Below are 23,112 nucleotides of genomic sequence, written 5' to 3'. Positions count from 1 at the left end.
CCACCACCTTCCTAGGCAGTTGGTTCCATTGCCAAACTGCCCTTACTGTCAAGAAGTTCCTTCTAATGTCCAATCTGAATCTATGCTCTTGCAACTTAAAACCATTAGACCTAGTCCTACCCTCTGGGGCAGCAAAGAACAAATCTGTACCCTCCTCTATTGTGACAGCCCTTCAGGTACTTAAAGAGTGCAATCATGTCACCCCTCAGCCTTCTCATCACCAAACTGAACATGCCAGGTTCCTTCAACCTTTCCTCATAAGACTTGTTCTCCATACCAGCTATCATCCTCGTCGCCCTCTTCTGAACTTGCTCCAACTTGTCTATATCTTTCTTAAAATGAGGTGCCCAGAACTGAACGCAGTATTCCAGATGAGGCCTGACTAATGCAGAATATAGTGGGACTATTACTTCCCTCGACCTGGAAACTATAGCTCTGTTTATGCAGCCCAAAACCGCGTTTGCCTTTTTTGCTGCAGCATCACACTGCTGGGTCATGTTCAACTTGCGATCCACTACAATTCCAAGGTCCTTCTCACACGCACTACTGCTAAGCCGGGTATTTCCCATCCTGTACCTGTGCATTTTGTTTTTGTGGCCTAAATGCAGAATCTTGCATTTGTCTTTACTGAATTTCATTTTATTAATTTCAGCCCAATCTTCTAGTGTATCCAGATCCCTTTGGATTTTATTCCTGTCTTCCATTGTGTTAGCTATCCCTCCCAGTTTCATATCATCCGCAAACTTCATAAGGCTTCCCTCCACCCCGTCATCTAAGTCACTGATAAAAATGTTGAAGAGTATTGGCCCCAGGACAGAACCCTGTGGCACTCCACTCGAAACCTCCTTCCAGTCCGAAGCAGAGCCACAGACGACCACTCTTTGAGTACGGTTTTCCAACCAGTTGTGAATCCACCTGACAGTATTTCCATGTAGTCCGCATTTGACCAGTTTGCTAATCAAAAGGTTGTGTGTCTATGGCTGCAGACACACTAGTTGCTTCAAAAGCAGCCAGACTGTTTTCTCTGGCTGCGTTGTAAAACGGCTCTGCCCACGGCTGGACACATCTCCTTTCCCCACTGCTTACTAGGACCACCCACAGCAAAGCAGTGGGCCAATCACTTTGCTGCCTGAGTCCACAGCAAAGTGTTTTCATTGGACACCGCTTGGAGCAGCAATAGAGTTGATGACCAATCATTTCTGAAGTCTGTGTGAAGCTGACTTCTGAGGTTTCAGAGTAAAAGGGGGCAGAGATTGCCTGGCGTTTTATGACTTCGTGTTCAGAAAACAGAGGTGGAGACACAATGAAGCCAGCACAACCACAAGTGTGTCTCTACCCTTCTGCTTGGGCCCAGTTTTGATAGTATATATCTGTGTAACAAACATATATACATATAATTTGCAAAATGATTTCTATTGGACATGCTACACTTCAAATACTGGTATTTTTCATACTTTGGACACATGATTCACTAGAAAAGACAGTAATGCTAGGAAAAACAGAAGAGAGTAGAAAAAGAGGGCCAAACAAGAGATGGATTGATTCCATCAAGGAAGCCACAGACCTGAACTTACAAGATCTGAACAGGGTGGTTCATGACAGGCATTTAACAAGGGGAAAGTAGGGCTTTCCGGAGGGCAGGTATTATGGTAAGCATAAAGGACAATGTCATTTGGCCCCAGTATGGTGTTGAAATTGCCTCCCATGATTATTTGTTTAACAGAGATGATTAATTGTAGGGCTACAATCTAAATTTCTAGACTTTGCCATATTTTATCTGGGAATGAAGAAGTTGGGGGAGGGTAAATAACACATTAGAGCGATAAAATTTAATAAGCACTACTATCACAAGATGATCAAGAGGAGATTAGTCAGTGACATGTGAAGCCTAGTGGAAACAAATATACTACCCCTAAACTACCACTTGGCCTGCCCTTCTTGTTGCTAGGGGAGGCATATAGTTGATGAGCAGTAAAACTATTTAATTCTATTTGATATAAGGCCCAGGTCTCTTGTAGCATCAAAATATCAAGTTTAGGAAATCATCTCTGTTCTTTGAATTCCATCCAGCAATATTCCATGAAAGGATGGACAGTTTTCTTTTGAGAGTGTTAATCAGGGTTCTCTAAAGAGAGCTCTTTTGTGGACTCAATGCTCCAAGGGGTTGCTATAATATCATATTTTGCCAGAAGTAGTTCATTTGGCTCAGAGCTCCTCTGAGCATGAATGCAAGTTGTTGCCTTCTGCAGATGTGAAGTTTGAGGGCAATACAAGACCAGATTTTCATCACTCTCCATCATCTGAACATGCAGGGGGTTCACTGGCAGGGTATCGCCAACATATCATCTGCTGCTGAAAGAATTGCATTGACTACCTGTTAGCTACAGGGCTAAGTTCAAGGTTCTAGTTTTGGTGTACAAAGCCCTAAACAGCTTAGGTCCGGGATACCTGAAAGACTGCCTTATCCCTTACATACTCAGTCAATCACTGTGGTCTGCAAGAGAGGGCCTCCTGCAGTTACCATCTTATCAGGAGGTCCGTTTTGCACAACATAGGAAATGGATCTTTAGTGTGGCAGCATGTAACCTGTGGAATTCCCTCCCCCTAAATATTAGGCAGGCACCATCTCTGTTATCTTTTCAGCACCTACTGAAGACCTTCCTCTTTCAACAAGCCCTTTAAGTTGAGACCTTATCCCAGTCTTTCTTTGTGTTGGAATTACTTTTTAATATGTTTTTAAACCTTTTTTAAAAAAAGATTTTTAAAGCTTTTTAAAAAATTTTTTTTAATGATGTTTCTTTTTAATATATTTTAAAAACCCGCTTTTATGATGTTTTAAAGTATTTTTGTTTGCCGCCCTGGGCTCCTACTGGGAGGAGGGGCGGGATATAAATCTTATAAATAAATAAATAAATAAATAATTGTTGCTCTGTATGAAGACTGCTGCTAACCACATTTCATGGGGCGGGGTGGGGACTTCTTTCTTCTAGAAAAATGTGAAAATGGAGGAACACATGATGGCATTAAATGTTTGTGTCTGAGTTTATTCTATGGACCAAAGTGTGAATTCCCTGTAGAGGAATTGGGTAAGTGGAATTGTGAATATTTTAAAAAAGAACCATGGCCACAATATAATACATAATCAAAGCCATAACTTCACAAAAGTAATATACAATCTTGATAAGGATGCTATTTTTTCCTCTTATTATTTCTTCTTGGAGTAGAGCCATTAACAATAGCTATACGAAATTATACGGAAATCTTTCAACTTTGGGCCAAACTACACGTTGTGCGAAACAAGCTTTTAAAAAATGCTTAAGGTGGCCATTTTTATTTTGAAGGAAATGCAGCGTTTCCACCACTAATTCCCAAATTGCACTGAAGAATCTGGACTGGAACCCAGCACCAATTTTCCACTCTAGCTGATCTTTGTCCCTGAAGGGAGTATTTACTGCATCTTTGGGGGTAAATATCAGCCACGGAGTGGAGGCAATCCCTCCCTCTGAATCAGTGCTTATAGAATGGGGCAAGGCTTCTTCATTTGCAGGAAACTTTTCCTAGCAGGGGCAGCCAGGCACAGTTACCCACCTAGACTGAGGGCACTTCCAGATGACCTGTTTATTGAGCATTCATCCTGATTTGTTTGCAGGGAGGTTGGAGGACATTGGTTATTTAATGAGCATTCATTCTGATTTGTTTGCGGGACGATTAGGTTAGCACCTAACCAAGATTTTTCCCACACTTTCCAGTGCACTTCCCTATCATTTTCCGTATCCCAAAAAATCCAATATTTGTGAGAAGCCGGTTTGTTGCGCAACTATGGCTGCAGACACACTAGTTGCTTCAAAAGCAGCCAGACTGTTTTCTCTGGCTGCGTTGTAAAACGGCTCTGCCCACGGCTGGACACATCTCCTTTCCCCACTGCTTACTAGGACCACCCACAGCAAAGCAGTGGGCCAATCACTTTGCTGCCTGAGTCCACAGCAAAGTGTTTTCATTGGACACCGCTTGGAGCAGCAACAGAGTTGATGACCAATCATTTCTGAAGTCTGTGTGAAGCTGACTTCTGAGGTTTCAGAGTAAAAGGGGGCAGAGATTGCCTGGCGTTTTATGACTTCGTGTTCAGAAAACAGAGGTGGAGACACAATGAAGCCAGCACAACCACAAGTGTGTCTCTACCCTTCTGCTTGGGCCCAGTTTTGATAGTATATATCTGTGTAACAAACATATATACATATAATTTGCAAAATGATTTCTATTGGACATGCTACACTTCAAATACTGGTATTTTTCATACTTTGGACACATGATTCACTAGAAAAGACAGTAATGCTAGGAAAAACAGAAGAGAGTAGAAAAAGAGGAAGGCCAAACAAGAGATGGATTGATTCCATCAAGGAAGCCACAGACCTGAACTTACAAGATCTGAACAGGGTGGTTCATGACAGATGCTCTTGGAGGTTGCTGATTCATAGGGTCGCCATAAGTCGTAATCGACTTGAAGGCACATAACAACAACAGACTTGTCCAATCATAAACAGACTTTGGTAAGGAACTGTGGAAAGAATTAAAAATAGGTTATGAAATACTTAATACTGTACTGCTGTCATGGCCCCGTCAGAGGACTCCTCAGATGAGGATGACTCAGGAGTAACAGCAGCAGACCCAGGAGCAGCAGGAGACACGGAGGAGCCTCCTGAGAATCCAGATCCTTCTGTCCCTCAGCTGCAGAGCACCCCAGGGACAGCAGAGGCCCTGCAGCCAGACACAGTCAGTGAACAGGATACTCCCCCCTCACCTGCAGAACGTAGACAGCAGAAGGTCAGGCAGAAGAGAGGCAGGCCTGTCTCCTTAAGGCCCAAACGCTGAGGGCTCACACCTGCTGTCCATCCTGCTCTTTATAAGGCACACCTTGGCTGCAGCTTGTTGCTGACTGCAACGTCAGGCGTGGCTTTGTGTAGACCTAGTTTCCCTGCAGCATCTCTTTGACTGACCTCCTTGGCAATTGATCCCAGACCTCCACTGACCTTGCTTCTGGACTTCTGACTCGGCAAGTACGCTTCGGATAGGCCTGGCAGATTTACAACCCGACTGCTGGCTAAGGACTTTCCTTCCCTGCCAAAGACCCAGGAATTTCCAGCCCCCCCTGACACTGCTGATGCAGTGTAGAGCTGACAACTGCTAAGATATCTTTAAGGGGATATTTTGAAAGAAGATTTCAGAAGATCTTTGGAAGAAGATTTGCTTATTGATCTCTGCCAGGATCAGCACTGAAGCCTTCCCTAACCTGATGGTGCCTTCCAGAGTTTTACACTACAGTCAGTTCCCATCAGCCCCATCCTGGATGGCTGAGCTGGATGAAGCTGATAAGAGCTACAGTCTGGAGGGCACCCGGTTGGGGAAGACTGTTTTATTGCTTCATCGTGGAAATAATCATAATCACCACCTATGTGCGACTGCTATAACATAATTTGGACTAATGCAATTATGACAAGCTTACCTATTATAAATGTGCTAAAGAAAGAACATCGGTTGCTATGTTTGTACAAAGATGGATTTTATTTATATCACACTGGCACACAGTTCAGTGATAATGTTCACCTATATATTTCATTTTTCATTTACATGATATTTTTAGATGTAGATGTACTGCCCTCAAGTTGATTCTGACTTATGGCAACCCTATGAATAGGGTTTTCATGAGGCTGAGAGGCAGTGACTGGCCCAAGGTCACCCAGTGGCTTCATGGCTATGTGGGGATTCGAACCTTGGTCTCCCAGGTCATAGTCTAACACCTTAACCACTACACCACACTGGCTACATTTGCATTAAAACAACAAACAAAAGCCATGCTGAATCAGACCAATCATCCATTTAGACCAGCATTGTTTTACCAACAGGATCAGCCAGATATGAAGGACATCTCCTCTGAACCATGAGGTTCAATTTAAGTATCGTAACTAATAGGCATTACTAGATTGGCATTTTATACATTTGCCCAGTCCTATTTAAAAGCCATCAAAACCTGGAGCTATTAGCACATTTTGTGGTATTGGACTTCATTAGTTCATTATGTGTATGTGAAGAAGTGCTTTCTTTCATTGGCTGATGCTGAGTTCTAACAGCATGAGAGGATGAAAAATTTCTGTTTCGCCGCATTATACATTAAGCTTCTATCATGTCCTTCGTGGGCCTTTTTTTTTCTTAACTAAAATGCCACAAACGCTTTAGACTTCCCTCAGAGGGGGCATGGTGCAATCCCTTGATCATTGGTCTCTCTCTTTAGAACCTGTTTTAGAAACTGTGCCTGTGACAGTTGAAGTCCAGGTGAGGATCACCAGCAAGAAGTACAAGGAAGAGCTCCAAAACAAAAGCTCAGAAGAATATAAGACCTTGGAGAAGACCTTTACGGATGAGGTAACAATGAGTGATTGGATCACCAGCCAGCATTCCCCTCTTTGGTTATACAGAGTTTTCTGTCTGTCTACCCTCTCTCTCTAAATGGCTACAGCCTGGTTTATGAAGACATTCTGTGTGTTTTTTCCCACTATGTAGATGAACAGTGTTTATGAAAATGTCGCTGGATATCGTGGTGTGGTGATCCTGAACCTTCGGTGGGTATCTGAGACAGAGAACAGCTTGTAATGCCACATAATTCCCCAATGGCCTATTCATGTCTCAAAGATGGGGATAGTGATCCAGGCAGTGAATGAATCCTGGGGTAGAAACACACTTACTGTTTTGCCAGTTCTAGTGCATCTCTACCACTCTCTTCTGAAAACTGGGGCACATGACGCTACTCAAACCCCACCCCTTATCCTGTAAAACCTGGTGGGAGCCACTTGAGTGATTTCCCCCCCTGCTTCTAAGAGATTTTGTAACTGATTGGAAGATAAACCTGTTCCCCCTCCGTGTGTAGCTAATGAAAATGCTTTGATCTGGCAGCTAGTGTGTTTACAGCCCTGGTTCCCTATTGTAAGCTTACCAAAGCAAGCCCCAAAAGTCTGCGTCAGAGTGGTTGTGATTCTCATATTCTCCCTTGTTCTGGAGTCTAAAGTTCATCTATGGACTAAGGAATAGCCCATTTTCTGAAAGCATTTTTTGAAATAGATCAGTCCAGATTCCAGCTCAAGAATATTTCCATAAGTAGACAGAGCTTGTGCATTTTATACATTCATACTGACAAACCAGAACGGGCTTTCCAAGAGAACACAATTTAGCCTGCACTGATCTTGGTCATCTATAAGAAACACCTGTGTTCCCAGTTTCTGCTTTCTCCTTATCAACAACCTCCTCCCCGCCATGTGATTTTTAACAACAAAATGGTGGCTCAGCAACTGAGTTATTGTGCTGCCTTCATTGTTGTGTTAGGAATGGCAGCATCATTGTGGACCACGAAGTCATCATTGAAGCTATGATAAACAATAACGTGAACAACATTGAAGCAGTTGTCCAGAACTTGACAGAGACAGTGCGGGAGCAACTGGTTATCATGAATTCCACCATGAACAACTGTACAAACAGCTCAAGTAAGTTCTGGACAAAAGTGTGCCAGTTCACTGTTATAATTCAATGTTATCATGTCTTGTTTAGAGTAGGGTACACAAAAAGCCTTTTAAGTTGAGACCTATCCCAGTCTGCGTCTGTGTTAGAATTGCTTTTGATATGTCTTTTAATATCGTTAACCCTTTTTTTAAAAGATGTTTTTAAAGTTTTTTTAAAATGTTTTTAACGTTTTGTTTTAATGTATTCTAAGGTCTTCTAATTATGTTTTAAAGTGTTTTTAGTGTTTCTGTTTGCTTGCCCTGGGCTCCTGCTGGAAGGAAGGGCGGAGTATAAATAAAATAGTAAATAAAAATAAATAAATAAAAAAGTTCCACTGCTAAGAGTCTCTGCAGAAAACAGGAGCCAGTATCCAAAGGGGGGAGTCAAGTTGGTCTGTTGCAGCAAAAACATAAAAAGGCTTGTGGTTCTTTTAATAAATTTTATTATGGCATAAGCTTTCATGGACTAGCTTCTACTTCATCTAAAGCTTCAGGGAGCCGGTAGGATTTGTGTGCCTGATTACCTCTAACTCCATCTACAGATTTCTAACAAAAACTTCTTTCAGTGTGATCCACAATCTCTGCACTATCCTTAGAGAGATACTAGATGGAGAGTCAGAGGTCTTCCAGATGGGTGTTTTATAATTATTATGAGATGGAGATCATCACACATTCACATTTTTCACAGCATGCACACATCTTTGCCATCAAAATTCCCTTGCCCCCATTTAATCCAGATTTATCCCTTCCAGGAAAAAACTAATAAGTTAAAAAAAACTGTTACCAATGACCTGTTTGCAATATCTGAACATCTTGTGTGCATTATTGACTGTCCATCTGGAAGCACCCTCAATGAATTTCAGAGCTGTTTTAATCTATTGCAGCTGTTGCAACCATACATTTAAAGCAATACACATTTAAAGCACATGACGTCCCCCAAAGAATTCTGGGGACTGTGGGAACTGTGATTTTCCCTTCACAAAACTCCAAATTCCCAGCACCCTTAACAAACTACAGGTCCCATGACATACAACACAAAACAAATTTGTACTGAAATAAGACAATCATTAGTCTGTTCTAAAGTTCAGGATGACATTAAGCAATATGCTTTTTCACATTGAACTAATGTGAATGTTTGCAGTTCAAAATAGTACAGTATAATTAATATATCTTTTTAAAAAAACTTTTGGGGGGCCATCAGGACCGGTTAAATGCTGGCATTTTGAAGGGTGCAGAAAAATATATAAAAAGGGAAATATCAGTAAAATCATTCAATGCAACAACTCTTTCTTTTTCCAGCAATTTGCTTTTCAGCTCCAACTAACCCTATTCTGAACACAACCACACATTTTTCAGCTGAAGGTGAGTCCCAGACTTGGGTGGGAAGGGAGGGAGGGAGGGAGGGACTGTTCAGGGTGTAGCTGTTCAGGGGTTCAGGGGCTCTTAGACCCTTTATTTTTTTGGGAAACAGGTCCCAGCAGGGCCCCTATGTCTCCAGTGTCCTATGAGCCAATCAACATGAAAGGGGAGTGTGTTAGCCACTGAGAAGAGTCTTCTAAATCACTATTCAAACCTTGCCAAATTATAATGAGAGCAAAAACAGCCAGCCATTTACTGTCTGGAAATGTCCTGAATGGTGACTCAAGGGGAGTTGGTGGTCTGCCTGCCTCGGCTACGTCACGGTGTGCTCAACATAGCCAGCCCTCCTTGCTTCCCTTTCATGGTGGGATGGTTTGCCACACCATGTTTCTGGACCATGCAGAGTCCAAGCAGCCTGGGCACTGAGAGAGCTGTCACATGGAGCCCTTTTACATGGTGGCTGTATGATTAGTAGCCACCATCTGTGTTTAACTAAAATGTCTGGGCAGCTCTCAATTGGGGGACCAGATTACATTTTGGTGCTTCCAGTGAGGTGGTTGTTGAAGCCCATGGCTGGCTTCAGTTGGTTGTCCTGCATCTACTCGTCCACATTACACTGGATGGTCATTTCTTTTTCTTTCCCAGAATTTTGCAGAAAAATAATTCATCCTAAATATGTAGCCTACTATTACCCCGATACGACAACAGGCACCCTGCGCTGTATCTCCAACTGCACCAAGGACACCTTAAGCTCCATAAACTGCAACCATGGAGTGTGTCGCATCTCTGAAAGAGGTCCCCAGTGCAAGTAAGTGAACAAAGGGGGGAGGGTAGCAGCAGAAGAGTACCTAGGCTCCTTAATGCATCCCTCACTTAAAGCTTGAAACTACCATTTCAATTGTATTATTTGTTTGTTTAAAACATTTGGATGATGCCTTTCTGTGCCAAATGCAGTACCCAACATAGCTTGTGTCTGAGCAATCAATAACACAATAAAACAACCACTTAAGGCATTAAATAGGAAAGCAAACAAGAGACACCAGATAATATGCAAAGAAGCAGCAGGGAGTCAGGCAAAGAACAGATCTAAATCTTTTGACAAAGTGCCCCATGATATTCTGATTAGCAAGCTAGCTGAATGTGGGCTGGATGGAACAACTATCAAGTGGATCCACAGTTGACTACAAAATTGTACTCAAAGAGTACTTATCAATGGTTCCTTCTCAAGCTTGGGGGAGGTAATGAATGGGGTACCACAGGGCTCAGTCCTGGCCCAGTGCTCTTCAACATTTTTATTAATGACTTGGATAAGGAGGTGCAGGGAATGCTTATCAAATTTGCAGATGATACAAAATTGGGAGGAGAAGCTAATATCTTGGAAGACAGAAAAAAAATTCAAAGGGATCTTGATAGGCCGGAGCATTGGACTGAAAACAACAGAATGAAATTTAACAGGGATAAGTGCAATGTTCTACACCTAGAAAAAAGAAACCAAATGCACAGTTATAAGATGGGGAATAATTGGCTCAGCAATACTACATGCACGAAGGATCTTGGGATTGTTGTTGAACACAAGCTGAATATGAGCCAACAGTGTGATGTGGCTGTAAAAAAGGCAAATGTTATTTTAGGCTGCATTAATAGAAGTATTGTTTCCAAATAGTGTGAAGAATTGGTTCCCCTCTATTTGGCACTGGTTAGGCCTCATCTAGAGTATTTCTGAAAACGGGGACACACAATTCTAGTTAAACTCCACCCCTTTTTACTGTAAAACCTGGTGGGAACAGCTTAAGTGTGTTTGGGTTTTTTTAAAGTCACTTCAAAGAAATTTTGCAACTGATTGGCAGATCAACCCATTTCCCCTCCAGGTGTGGCCAATGGAAATGTTTTGCTGTAGGCAACTGGTGTGCTCACAGCCTAAAGCTGTGTACATATTATCATTTACTCTGGTTCCAATGTGGTCCCACAGCTGGTTTCTTAATCCTTGTACATGTTACCAAGGAGTCAAAGCTATCCTGTAGTTTTCTTGTGAAATACTATGGTTTAATGCATTTTCCTCTAAGTTAGCTTTGATCAGATTTGAAAACTAGCATTATTTAATTTCAAGTGAAACCCAGGTATGTACCTTTCGGCTGTGTGTGGCTTAAAACTCGGAGGTGGTCTTTTTTCCTCCTGTATTTCAATTTGAATTTGCACAGAGTTGCCTCATTGGGGGAGGGGGGAGGGGGGAACCAACCAGGCAATAATTTGCATTGGGTGAAGACATCCCAGACCCCTCTCAGCCCCTGGTGTGGACAGACAGTGGGCAGAGTGAAGGTACAGCAAAGTGTAGTGATGTGTACAATGCCGTCCAAGTTTGAATTGAAACGAGGGCTGTGGGCGTACTATTTGCCTACAGCAAAGCTTTTCCATTGGCCACACCTGGGGGGCAATGGGTTGGTCTGCCAATCATTTGCAAAATCTGACTGAAGCTGAATTTTTATTTTAAAAAAATGCACTCAACCGGATCCTGCCATGTTTGATAGTAAAAAGGGGCGGAGTCTGACTAGTGTTGTGTGGTCCCATTTTCAGAAAAGAGAGGTAGAGATGCACTGGAACTGGCACAACAGTAAGTGCATCTCTACCCTAGAAATGTGAAAGTACGGGGGGGAAATTGGAAGAATTAGGAAAAATGTTTTCCCCACACACACACATTTTTCAGGAGAAAAAGAGAGATTTCCCCAAAAAGATTTTCTGGGTTTTTTCCCCAGGCCTTCACATCTCTAATTGAAATGCAGCTAAAAAAAACCCTTACCTCGCTGCGTCCTAAGCCAGTAATGTGTACAAAGCCTAAAGTGCAAAGAAGTTCGTGGCTGCATGAGGGGTGTATGGCATGGTGTTGGAAGGGGGAGTGCTCTCCTAAACGACTACTACATTATTTCCCGTAGCTGCGATGATATAGAGACATTTTGGTACGTGGACAATCACTGCCAGACACGCTTCCAGAAGGGCTATGTTGGCTTTGGTCTTGCGCTGGCTGTCCTCTTGGTGGCCAGTGCCATCCTGGCCATCTTCCTCATCAGGGCCAAACGGAGGAAGTCTGGAGCTAGGTAAGAAGCACTGTAAGTCCAAGGGTAAGATGGAAGCTGGAGGATAACCTAAATTTCTTAACCTTTGGGACTAACCTAATGAGATAGTGATTTCCTGGGTTCTTTTAGAGGGACATGTGTGTATAGGGTGATAAGAGGGCTGTTTTCAACATTCCTTAAGAGATGAGGAGAGGCTTGTGGTTCTCACAGAATCAAAGAATTGGTCTCCTGAGACGTGGCAAAGAGGGGCAGCCCATACTGGGGAACGGAGGAATCCCTCTGTTGGACTTTTTGGGTCCTGGTAATGACCCTTGTGTGTTGTTCTTGCAGCTGGTCTGATGATGCTGAGCTCTGGTATGGGGAGGATGAGGAAGAGTGGCATCCCTCAAAGGGTCTGAGCTTCAAGAATGAAGGAACAGCCTCCAGGGACAGTAAGGACACATTACATCATAAACAAGGTAGGATGCGTGCATGGGGCACATGGCATGGCAGCAGGAAACCTTGCCGACCATGGACCAGGGCTCGCAGCTCTTCAGATCTTAGGTACCTCTTTATAGTGCCCGGCTTCAGCACTGGGATATCATTATAAAAGGGCAGTGAATCTAGAACCTGTGCAGAATGCCTCTGCTTCTCACAGAGTAACCGCAACAAGCCTCAGCCCCGGCAGACCAGAACCATGCAACAAACGGTGTGTGTTACTTTCTATGGAATACCTCAGTGGTAGGGTCAAGGACCAAGCTGGAAAGTTTTGCATAGTGATCAGCCTGAACATTCTTGCTCCATCATCCTCTCCTATTGGAACATTTAAGTGGTCTCTGCTGCCCATTGCCCTGTTCAGCTCCTAATTCTGCTCTTTCTTCAGGATTTGTAAATTGATGTGCCCTCAGCCAATGAAAAACAAGGCTGCTCTCTACAGTACTTATTCTCTCTCTTTCTCTGTGTGTGTGTTTGTAGTTTCTCCCATCCATCCCATCCTTGCTCTTAGCAACGGTCCTGCGTTTTCTTTGTTGACAAGCTGCTCTTGAAGTACAAGGGAGTCTCAGTACTCTGCTGCAATGAAAGGAGCTGCTTTTCAGAAGGAGGAAGCCCCCGTGCCTGTGTGTGCCCCTAAGCGAGGCTTTGCACTGGACAAAATGGGCTCTCTGTTTAGGGATGGTGTTCGCTGCATGGTGCTAATCCTCATGCATTTTGGTAGTCCGTTGTTTCTTTACCGGTCCGTCCTTATTTTGTTTCCGCTTTCTCTGGTGCTTGCCGATTTGATCTCCTGTGCATGTTTTTGGGTGATTCGATCCACAGGTTTGTTTTCTTTCCAGGTTGCAAAAATTACGTAATTGTTTTCGTAGATACTTACGTAAATAACAGCATTCCATGTAGGTTCTTGGAGGTGGAGAAAAACATTGAGTAATTTTTAGGTCACTTAGGTGAATGATCTCAGCGTTCCACGTGGTTTTTTGGCGGTGGGAAAACATTGTGTAATTTTTAGGTAGCTGCCATGAATGAATGATCAGATCATAGTGTTCCACGTGGTTTTTTGCATTTTTTCAGTCACATAGTGACACACACACACACATTAAGCACAGAGGGAGTGAGAGACAGCCATTGGTTAGCTCAGGACAGCAGGAACGAAACAGGGGTGGGGCAGGGCGAGGTGGGTAGCATGGGTCAGTCTCATGATCATAATGTTTCCCACTAAAGAGATTCAGAATGCTCTGTTAGAGTAAACAAATATTGCATGGTCACTTTAAGGGATATTTGGGGAATATCCCATGTACCTGTTTACCATAATGTAACTTCCTAATGGGTGGGGTTTAGTTACCTGACTTCCTTCTCCTTTGTCCTGGGGGATTTTTGAATATCCTCCATTCACTGGTTTTCTTCCTACCTTTGAGAGAGGCCGCATGGCATGATGCTGTCTCTAAGAGCATCCATTACCAACACCAAGATGAACTGAGACCTATATTTTCTTTCTTCCAAGCTAAAGCCTATGTTCTTCTAAACATATGAAAGGTTGTAAGTAAACATTCTTTTTCTTTTACCTAAAGGATTGTGTCTGTTATCATTTATATAGAGAAAGGTGGGCTGGTTTACATTCTCATTCCGCTGCTTGTATTTTTACAACTCTGCTAAGAAATAGGAAAAACCAAATTAGTTCCTATTTCTGTGTGTGTATTTTTATAATACCGAACATGCTCTGACATATCTTGTTTGAAAAACATGACATTGCAGGTTGATTTCACAATTAACATTGAAGACATATATAGCCAAATTTTTTGCATTGTAATAATAATGAATGTAATGGACAAATGGAAATCCTGTGGTTGACACAACATCTTAATTACAAAAAAAATATGTAAAATAGGATGAGGATTTCAAAAAAAACAATTCTTGCCGATTGCAGTCACGGCCGCAAAATCCGTGCCAATTACAGCCGCAGCTTGCTGCAAGAGATCAGTGCCGCTCTGAAGGGATAGCGAACTAGCTAATTCAGTCAGGATCCAGTACCAGGTTCAATTTTGTCGGATATTCTCCCCCATCCCTATCTCTGTTGTGGCCAAAAATTCATTCTGACTCTTTTGGGGTCTCTTTCTTTCTCAGGAAGCCAAGACAGAAGCAAGACTTTCCAGCTTTCCCTTGACTCAGTTGACACCTCATTACAGGTATGTACGGCCAGCTCCAATGCAGAGCTTCTTGCTTATCCTCTGGGATCAGCAGCTGATGCTGATCTGGTAAACTAGGGAAGAGGGTGTACAGAGATCTGTGAGGAAACACATGGGAGGAGCTTATCTGGTGCTGGAGCTATCAGCATGAGCTTCCCAGCTTCATGAGATGTTCAGAGGTTTTTGTTGCTGTTGTTGTTATGTGCCTCCAAGTCAACTATGATCTCCAACAGCATCTATCGTGAACCACCCTGTTCATATCTTGTAAGTTCAGGCCTGTGGCTTCCTTTATGGAATCAATCCATCTCTTGTTTGGCCTTCCTCTTTTTCTACTCTCGTTGTCTTTTTATTTGCCTTTTTCGCAGTCCATGGTATGCGCAAAACTCTCCTCCAACACTACATTTCAAATGAGTTGATTTTTCTCTTATCCGCTTTTTTCACTGTCCAACTTTCACATCCATACATAGAGATCGGGAATACCATGGTCTGAATGATCCTGACTTTAGTGTTCAGTGATACATCTTTGCATTTGAGTACCTTTTTTAGTTCTCTCACAGCTGCCCTACCCAGTCCTAGCCTTCTTCTGATTTCTTGACTATTGTCTCCATTTTGGTTAATGACTGTGCCAAGGTATTAATAATCCTTGACAAGTTCAATGTCCTCACTGTCAACTTTAAAGTTACATAAATCTTCAGTTGTCACCACTTTAGTCTTCTTGACATTCAACTGTAGTCCTGCTTTTGTGCTTTCCTCTTTAACTTTCATCAGCATTCATTTCAAATTATTACTGGTTTCTGCTAGTAGTATGGTATCATCTGCATATCTTAAATTATTGATATTTCTCCCTCCAATTTTCACACCTCCTTTATCTTCGTCCAATCCCACTTTCCATATGATATGTTCTGCATATAGATTAAATAAATAGGGTGATAAAATACACCCGTCTCACACCCTTTCCAATGGGAAACCAGTCGGTTTCTCCATATTCTGTCCTTACATTAGCCTCTTGTTCAGAGTATAGGTTGCGCATCAGGACAATCAGATGCTGTGGCACCCCCATTTCTTTTAAAGCATTCCATAGTTTTTCATGATCTACACAGTCAAAGGCTTTGCTGTAATCTATAAAGCACAGGGTGATTTCCTTCTGAAATTCCTTGGTCTGTTCCATTATCCAACGTATGTTTGCGATTTGATCTCTGGTGCCTCTTCCCTTTCTAAATCCAGCTTGGACATCTGGCATTTCTCGCTCCATATATGGTAAGAGCCTTTGTTGTAGAATCTTGAGCATTACTTTACTGGCATTGGATATTAAGGCAATAGTTTGATAATTAGTGCATTCCCTGGGATCCCCTTTCTTTGGAATTGGGATGTATATTGAACACTTCCAGTCTGTGGGCCATTGTTTAGTTTTCCACATTTGTTGACAAATTTTTGTCAAACTTTGGACAGATTCAGTCTCAGTAGCTTGTAGCAACTCTATTGGTATGCCATTTGTTCCTGGTGATTTGTTTCTTCCAAGTATTTTAAGAGCAGCTTTCACCTCACATTCTAAAATTTCTGGTTCTTCATCATACAGTTCCTCCATGAACGAATCTGTCATCCTGGCATCTCTTTTATAGAGTTCTTCAGTGTGTTGCTTCCATCTTCCTTTTATTTCATCTTGGTTAGTCAGTGTGTTCCTCTGTTAATTATTCAATATCCCTACTCTTAGTTTAAATTTCCCTTTCATTTCTCTCATCTGTTGGAATAGGGCTCTTGTACTACCCTTTTTGTTGTCCTCTTCTATTTCTGTACAATAACTATTGTAATAGTTCTTTCTCCCTACGTACTAGTTGCTGTATTGTTGTATTTAGGGTTCTAAGCATGTTTCTGTCTCCTCTTGCTTTTGGTTTCCTTCTCTCTTTAACCCTTTTAAGAGTTTCTTCAGTTATCCATTGAGGTCTTTCTCTCTCTTTAACTAGAGTCTCTGACTTCACTCCATAGTTCTTCTGGTTCTCTGTCAACTAAGTTTAAAGCCTCAAGCCTGTTCCTTATTTGATCTTTATATTCTTCTGGGATGTCATTTAAATTGTATTTTGGCATTATGATTGCTTTGTTGTTGTTCTTTAGCTTTACTCTGATTTTTGATACGACCAGTTCATGATCTGTACCGCAGTCTGCTCCTGGTTTTGTTTTCGCAGAAAGTATGGAACTTCTCCATTTTCTGCTACCAATTATATAATCAATTTGATTCCTATATTGACCATTTGGTGATGTCCACATGTACAGTCATCTTTTCGTTTGCTCGAAAAATGTGTTTGCAAGAAACAAATTATTGGCTTCACAAAATTCAATAAGTCTTTCTCCTGCTTCATTTCTGTCTCCTAAGCCCCATTTCCCCACAATTCCTAGTTCTTCTCAGTTCCCTGCTTTTGCATTCCAGTCTCCCATGATTATCAGCACACCTTGTTTTGCTGTATGATCAATTTCTTCCTGTACTTCTGCTTATAATATCTCCCCAATTCCTCTTCTTCTGTGTTTGCAGTTGGAGCATAGACTTGATTATGGTTATGTTAATAGGTTTCCCGTTTTATCTCATTGATATCACTCGCTCAGACCTTGCATTGTAGCTCCTAATTGGTTTTGCTACATCACTTCTCACTATCAAAGCAACCCCATGTCTTCTTAACTTCTCATTTCCTACATAAAATATTTTGTAGTTGCTCGATTGAAAATGTCCCATTCCTGTCCATTTTAATTCGCTCACGGCAAGTATTATAATGTTGATACATTCCGTTTCTTGCTTGACAATTTCTAACTTTTTATTTATTTATTTATTATTTCAATTTATATACCGCCCTTAGCAGAATAGCTCTCAGGGCAGTGAACAAACAAGATAAAATACAATATATCATAGTAAAAAATCACAAAAACATGTACAAACAAACAACAGAAAGCACAACAAAAACGAAATACAACACAAATTAAGAAGGATACATATTAAAAGTAGAAAGATTAAGAAAATTAAATGATTAAAATGCCTGGGAGCATAAAAAGGTCTTTACCTGGCGCCGGAAAGATAGAAGTGCAGGCGCCAGGCGTACCTCTTCGGGGAGGCTATTCCACAACTCAGGGGCCAACTTTCCCTGGTTAATGCTTCTCACATTCCATGTTCCTATTGTGCGCTTCGTACAACTCCGGACTCTCCTTTCACATCTGTGCACATCAGCCTCTGGGCTTCCTTTCGGCTTTGGCCCAGCTGCAACATTAGTCACAGCGCTACTCGTACTTGTCCTTTGTTCTTCCCCAGTAGCTCAATGAGTGCCTTCTGACCTGGGGGTCTCGTCTTCCAGCACTATCTCATGTTGCATTTTGGATACTCTGTTCATAGGGTTTTCGTGGTAAGAGATATTCAGAGGTGGTTTACTATTGCCTTCCCCTGAGTTTGGATGCATCTTAGTCTGGTGTCTCAGCTTTGACCATTCTGCCTTGGGTGCCCCTGCTAGGAGTCTAGCCTCTTGGTCTAGACTCCTGCTCTCACCTTCTTACATCTATTCCTTTGTCATGGACAGATCATCGCCTCTTGAGATTTAGACTCACATCGTCTTCTCCCCTCTGCAAGGGTGGAGGACCAATTAAGATGGTCCGTCCCCGGAGACTAATGAATCCTGAAGGATTTCAGAGGGCTCTGGGGGATTTTCCGGCTGATAAAACTGACGATCCTGTCGAAACCCTGGTCACTCTGTGGAATACGGAAATGACCCGGGCAGTTGACACAATCGCCCCAGTGCGCCCTCTCCATTGCAGAGCTCAATTGGCCCCTTGGTTTACCGAGGAGCTAAGAGTGATGAAGCAAGAAAGGAGACGGTTGGAGGGTAAATGGAGACGAACTCCCGACGGCTGTAATTATGCACTTGTGAAGGCGGTGAGGATGGCAAAGAAGCAATACTTCGCTACCTCCATTCAGTCATCTTGTAACCGCCCAGCGGAACTTTATAAGGTTGTCCGGAGACTTTTACACTCTGGTTCTCCGGACGCAATATTACCATCAATGGCCCGCTGTAATGAGTTTGCGAGGCACTTCCAAGACAAGATCATAAACATCCGTCGGGACCTTGACTCCAATATTGTAACAGTTGAATCTAATGAGGTGTCCAGAACACAGTCTTGTCCTGTTTTATTGGATGAGTTTCAGTTGGTACAGCTCGAGGATGTGGACAAGGTGCTTGGACAGATATGGGCGACTACTTCCGCTCTGGACCCTTGCCTCTCGTGGCTAATAAAAGCTAGCAGAAATGGAACAGCCGGCTGGGCCAAGGAGGTGATTAATGCCTCGTTACGAGAGGGAGTGGTCCCACCTTGCCTGAAACAGACGGTAGTGCGACCGCTCCTAAAAAAGCCCACCTTGGACCCTGATAACTTTAACAACTATAGGCTGGTAGCAAATGTTCCATTTCTGGGCAAGGTTCTAGAGCGCGTGGTCGCTCACCAACTCCAGGCCCTCTTGGATGAAACTGATTATCTGGATCCATTTCAATCCGGCTTTCGGCCGGGGTTTGGTACAGAAACAGCCTTGGTCGCCCTGTATGATGACCTCTGTCGGGAGAAAGACAGAGGGAGTGTAACTCTGTTGGTTCTCCTTGATCTCTCGGCGGCTTTTGATACCATCGACCATGGTATCCTTCTGGGGCGACTCGCGGATTTAGGAGTTGGAGGCACTGCTTGGCGGTGGCTGTGCTCCTATCTTGGGAATCGTCTCCAGAAGGTGATGCTTGGGGAACACTACTCGAGTCCCTGGGTGCTCCAGTATGGGGTCCCGCAGGGCTCAGTTCTGTCCTCCATGCTTTTTAATATCTATATGAAGCCGCTGGGTGAGGTCATCAGGAGTTATGGAGTGCGTTTCCAGCAATTTGCTGATGATACGCAGCTCTATTTCTCCTTTTCATCTTCTTCAGGTGAGGCTGTTGCTGTACTGAACCGCTGCCTGGCCGCGATAATGGACTGGATGAGAGCAAACAAACTGAAACTCAATCCTGACAAGACTGAGATGCTGCTAGTTGGGGGGCCCTCTGCTCAGATGGTTGATGTCAGACCTGCCCTAGATGGGGTTACACTCCCCCTAAAGGAACAGGTCCGTAGTTTGGGGATCTTATTAGATCCGCTTCTGTCACTTGAGGCCCAGGTAGCCTCGATGGCACGAAATGCGTTCTACCAGCTTCGGCTGGTAGCCCAACTACGACCCTATCTGGACAGGGAGAACCTAGCCTCAGTTATTCACGCTCTGGTAACCTCTAGATTGGATTACTGTAATGCTCTCTACATAGGGTTACCTTTGAAAACGATTCGGAAACTTCAGCTAGTGCAGAATGCTGCGGCCAGAGTTCTTACTGGGACGAAGAAATTCGACCACATAACACCTATTCTGGCCCAACTGCACTGGCTTCCAGTATGTTTCTGGGCCAGATTCAAAGTATTGGTCCTTACCTATAAAGCCCTTAACGGCACTGGACCGCAATATCTGATGGAACGCCTCTCCCGCTATGTTCCTACCCGTTCACTCCGCTCGACATCTAAGGCCCTTCTCCGGGTCCCAACCCATACAGAGGCCCGGAGAACAGTAACAAGATCTAGGGCCTTTTCGGTGGTGGCCCCTGAATTATGGAATGCCCTCCCAGATGAGATACGCCTGGCGCCTTCTCTGTCATCTTTCCGGCGCCAGGTAAAAACCCACCTCTTCACCCAGGCATTTTAAAGTATTTTAAGCTTTTAATCTTATTTTTTTAGTTTTCTTTTACTTTGTTTATATAATGTTTATATTGTCTGCGCAATACACACTTGCTGTATTTTAAATATTGTGGTTTTATCATGTTGCACACAGCCCTGGGAGCTGCTAGCTATAGGGCGGTTTAGAAATGCAACTAAATAAATAAATTCTTCAGCACTCTCAGACGCCCTCACTACGTTAAGGTGTGCATCCTAGTGGTGTTCAGAGGTAAAATCAGCAAAGGTTTTGGCAGCCTCAGGCTGCTGGGAACCAGCTCTGAGCATTCTGTCTCTGCACACATTTCCCTGTCCTCCTTTTTTTTGAAGAGCACAACGCACACCAGGTTTTTTTAGCCTAAGCATGAGCATTATTATTTTTATTTTTTAATGCTTGATCTTAGAAAATTTCCTGAGAATCAGCCTTGGGCACTAGTCTTCCAAAGCCCCTGAAGGGTGTTCCTTCCTCTTGATTAAGATACTGCATTCAGAAAGATTTCCCCAAACAAAACAGAAGAAGCTAAGCAGAGGAAAATATAACTGAAACAGCTCCAGCAATATAAACTGGATAGAGACAAGTGGGAGTTGCAGCAAAATGTTGCCGTGTGTTATCACTCCCTAACAGGAGTGTGCCTATGTAGGATTCCAGCCATGCCTTCCTCCAGATAGCATAGTTGGCCAGTGGGGTGCCCTCCACGTGTTGTGGGACTTCAGCTCCCATCATCCCTGACCATTGACCATGCAAACTCGGGCTGATGGGAGTCTACCAACATCTGGAGAGCCCCACATTGGCTACATATAAGCGGAAAGGGGATCAAGCAGACCAGTTACCTCCCACCTTCCGTTTTCTTGTCCAACTGACATTCAACATTTTGAGGCTCCTAGAGGCCACTGAGCATGTTCTGTCCTCTTTGGGTTGTTGTTTTATTGGGGGGGTTCCCCCTTTTGGTGTTTGATTTAAATTATCTTTCTGCAAAAATTAGGGTTCATCCAAGCCTGCTGATTTCTTTCTCTTGTTCTCAGTTGCTCCATTTTGGATCCAGTCATGTTGGCACTCATCCAGCTGAGTTTGCTATTGGAGGGGGAAAGTGGGATCTGCAACAAAATGTTGTAGTGCAGCCTCACCTCATAGAAGAAGTGTACCTATTCAGGGTTCCAACCAGTCAGCCATGCCCTCCCCCAGGATATTATAAGCTGTGAGGGTGGGGTGGGGTGTTCAACAGGTCGTTCCACTCTTCCTTCTCTTGCTTTCTGTTTTTCTTTTCCAAATGACATCCAGCATTCTGTGTCTGCTAAGCCTGCTCAATCCTCAACAGGTTTGGTTGTTTGGGGGAGGGGAGTTGCCTTTTTGTTTCTCACTGGCCTTATTTGGACTGCAATGCTGTCACTCACTCCACCTGAGTTTTCTATCAGACAGAGTGATGCCACTGTAGAACTTAGGTCCAAACAGTTCACCACTTCCTTATTTAACCAGCTGCATAAAAGATGATTAATCAACTATTTATTTATAAAAGTAGTTATATACCACCCTTTCACAAAACATTTAAAACTATAAAAAGAACCCGTTGATACATTACTTTAATAAGGCTCTATAACATTCCACCCAGATCCAAAGTGTAAAATTGGAATTGCTGGTTTCTTCTGGTTTCAAATGTACCCTGATTTTTTGTGGACCTCAGAGAGTATCTCACCCTTCTCTTTGCAGTTGCAATTCCAGAAACCAACTACAGTTGATCCCAGTCCGGAAACCATCCTGAAAACGTCCTCCTGATGGCAGAAGGACATAAGGACCCTGATGTCAGGCTGAAAATCCACCAACAGGCAGGCTGGGCCATTGGATGATGGTGGTAGCGTTCATCTCAGCAATCTTATTAGATTCTTCAGGATCTGTTTCTTGGAGGAAGCTTACTATTGGTCTCTTCACAAGAAAAATGGATTGTCAGCATGGGAACCAAATCAATAGCATTCAGGATTACCTACATGTAACTAGAGATAGGTGAATCTGTCCATTTCAATTTCTCACAATCTCCCATTTTTTCAATCTTAAATTCAGTCCTCCACATTTCCACATCAGTTTGCAATTTTAAAAAAAGTTTTCATGAAAATTCATCAGCGAATTTCTCCTACTATACACGTTTGTATGCAATTTTGCCTAATATTCACACTTTTCCAAAGCAGCTTTCCGTAATATAATGTCTTTTATGTGAACACACACACTTATATATACACACTTTAGTGTATGCATTTTTGTACACATCACTTGGCTGGAGAACTGCATTGCAAAATTCAGAAAAGTGCAAATTTTGAAGGATGGCTGTGTTATGGTCCATGTTATGTTTTGGAAAGTGCAAAGTAGGTAGGTTCACCTTTAAATGCAAACTGAATCAAATTTCTGCCCCATCCCCTACATGCAGCATACATATGTTGCCTCTTTTGCACTCTTTTCAACCTCCCCTCCTCAACCTTCTCAACTCCTTTTCTCAGCTCTCTTTCCTCCTAGTCTTGTGCAACATGTATGGCACAAGTCCTGCACACTTTTTGACCTTATTCAACTTAGGTTTATGTTTTGCTCTTTTTCACTCTAGCATTCTTCACTGCCTGTCTGCTGTTATTTCTCCCACTGTGCAGAAATCTCCTCTTCAATCTGATCTTCTTCCGGATCTGTACCTCTTTCCTTTTCTCATACTTTGGCCAATGTTTTTATTTCTCTTCTTTCAAGTTTAGAAACTTGGGTTGCTTCCAGAT

The 23,112-nt window shown here is 42.9% G+C and overlaps 1 protein-coding gene across 2 annotated transcripts in view; it reads left to right on the top strand.

Annotated features, from left to right (window-relative positions):
* LOC133366167 (mucin-3A-like) overlaps nt 1–22,907 on the top strand; it is a 29,237-nt gene extending 6,330 nt beyond the window's left edge. Inside the window, exons 3-12 of one of the 2 annotated variants that reach the window (XM_061588957.1) lie at nt 2,991–3,086; nt 6,287–6,417; nt 6,556–6,614; nt 7,372–7,529; nt 8,844–8,906; nt 9,549–9,711; nt 11,831–11,992; nt 12,302–12,429; nt 14,567–14,628; nt 22,073–22,907. In XM_061588957.1, coding sequence (XP_061444941.1) covers nt 2,991–3,086; nt 6,287–6,417; nt 6,556–6,614; nt 7,372–7,529; nt 8,844–8,906; nt 9,549–9,711; nt 11,831–11,992; nt 12,302–12,429; nt 14,567–14,628; nt 22,073–22,138 — 1,088 coding nt within the window. In that variant the 3' untranslated portion in view covers nt 22,139–22,907. Of the gene's footprint in view, nt 1–2,990; nt 3,087–6,286; nt 6,418–6,555; nt 6,615–7,371; nt 7,530–8,843; nt 8,907–9,548; nt 9,712–11,830; nt 11,993–12,301; nt 12,911–14,566; nt 14,629–22,072 lie in introns of those variants that run through there. The other variant, XM_061588955.1, reaches the window with a different exon arrangement.
* Nucleotides 22,908–23,112: the final 205 nt, after the last annotated feature.

The sequence above is a fragment of the Rhineura floridana genome, chromosome 11 (genome assembly GCF_030035675.1).
Source record: "Rhineura floridana isolate rRhiFlo1 chromosome 11, rRhiFlo1.hap2, whole genome shotgun sequence".
NCBI classification, from domain to species: Eukaryota; Metazoa; Chordata; class Lepidosauria; order Squamata; family Rhineuridae; genus Rhineura; species Rhineura floridana.
Note: the sequence above shows the minus strand (reverse complement) of the source record. Positions and strands in the feature narration are given on the sequence as shown.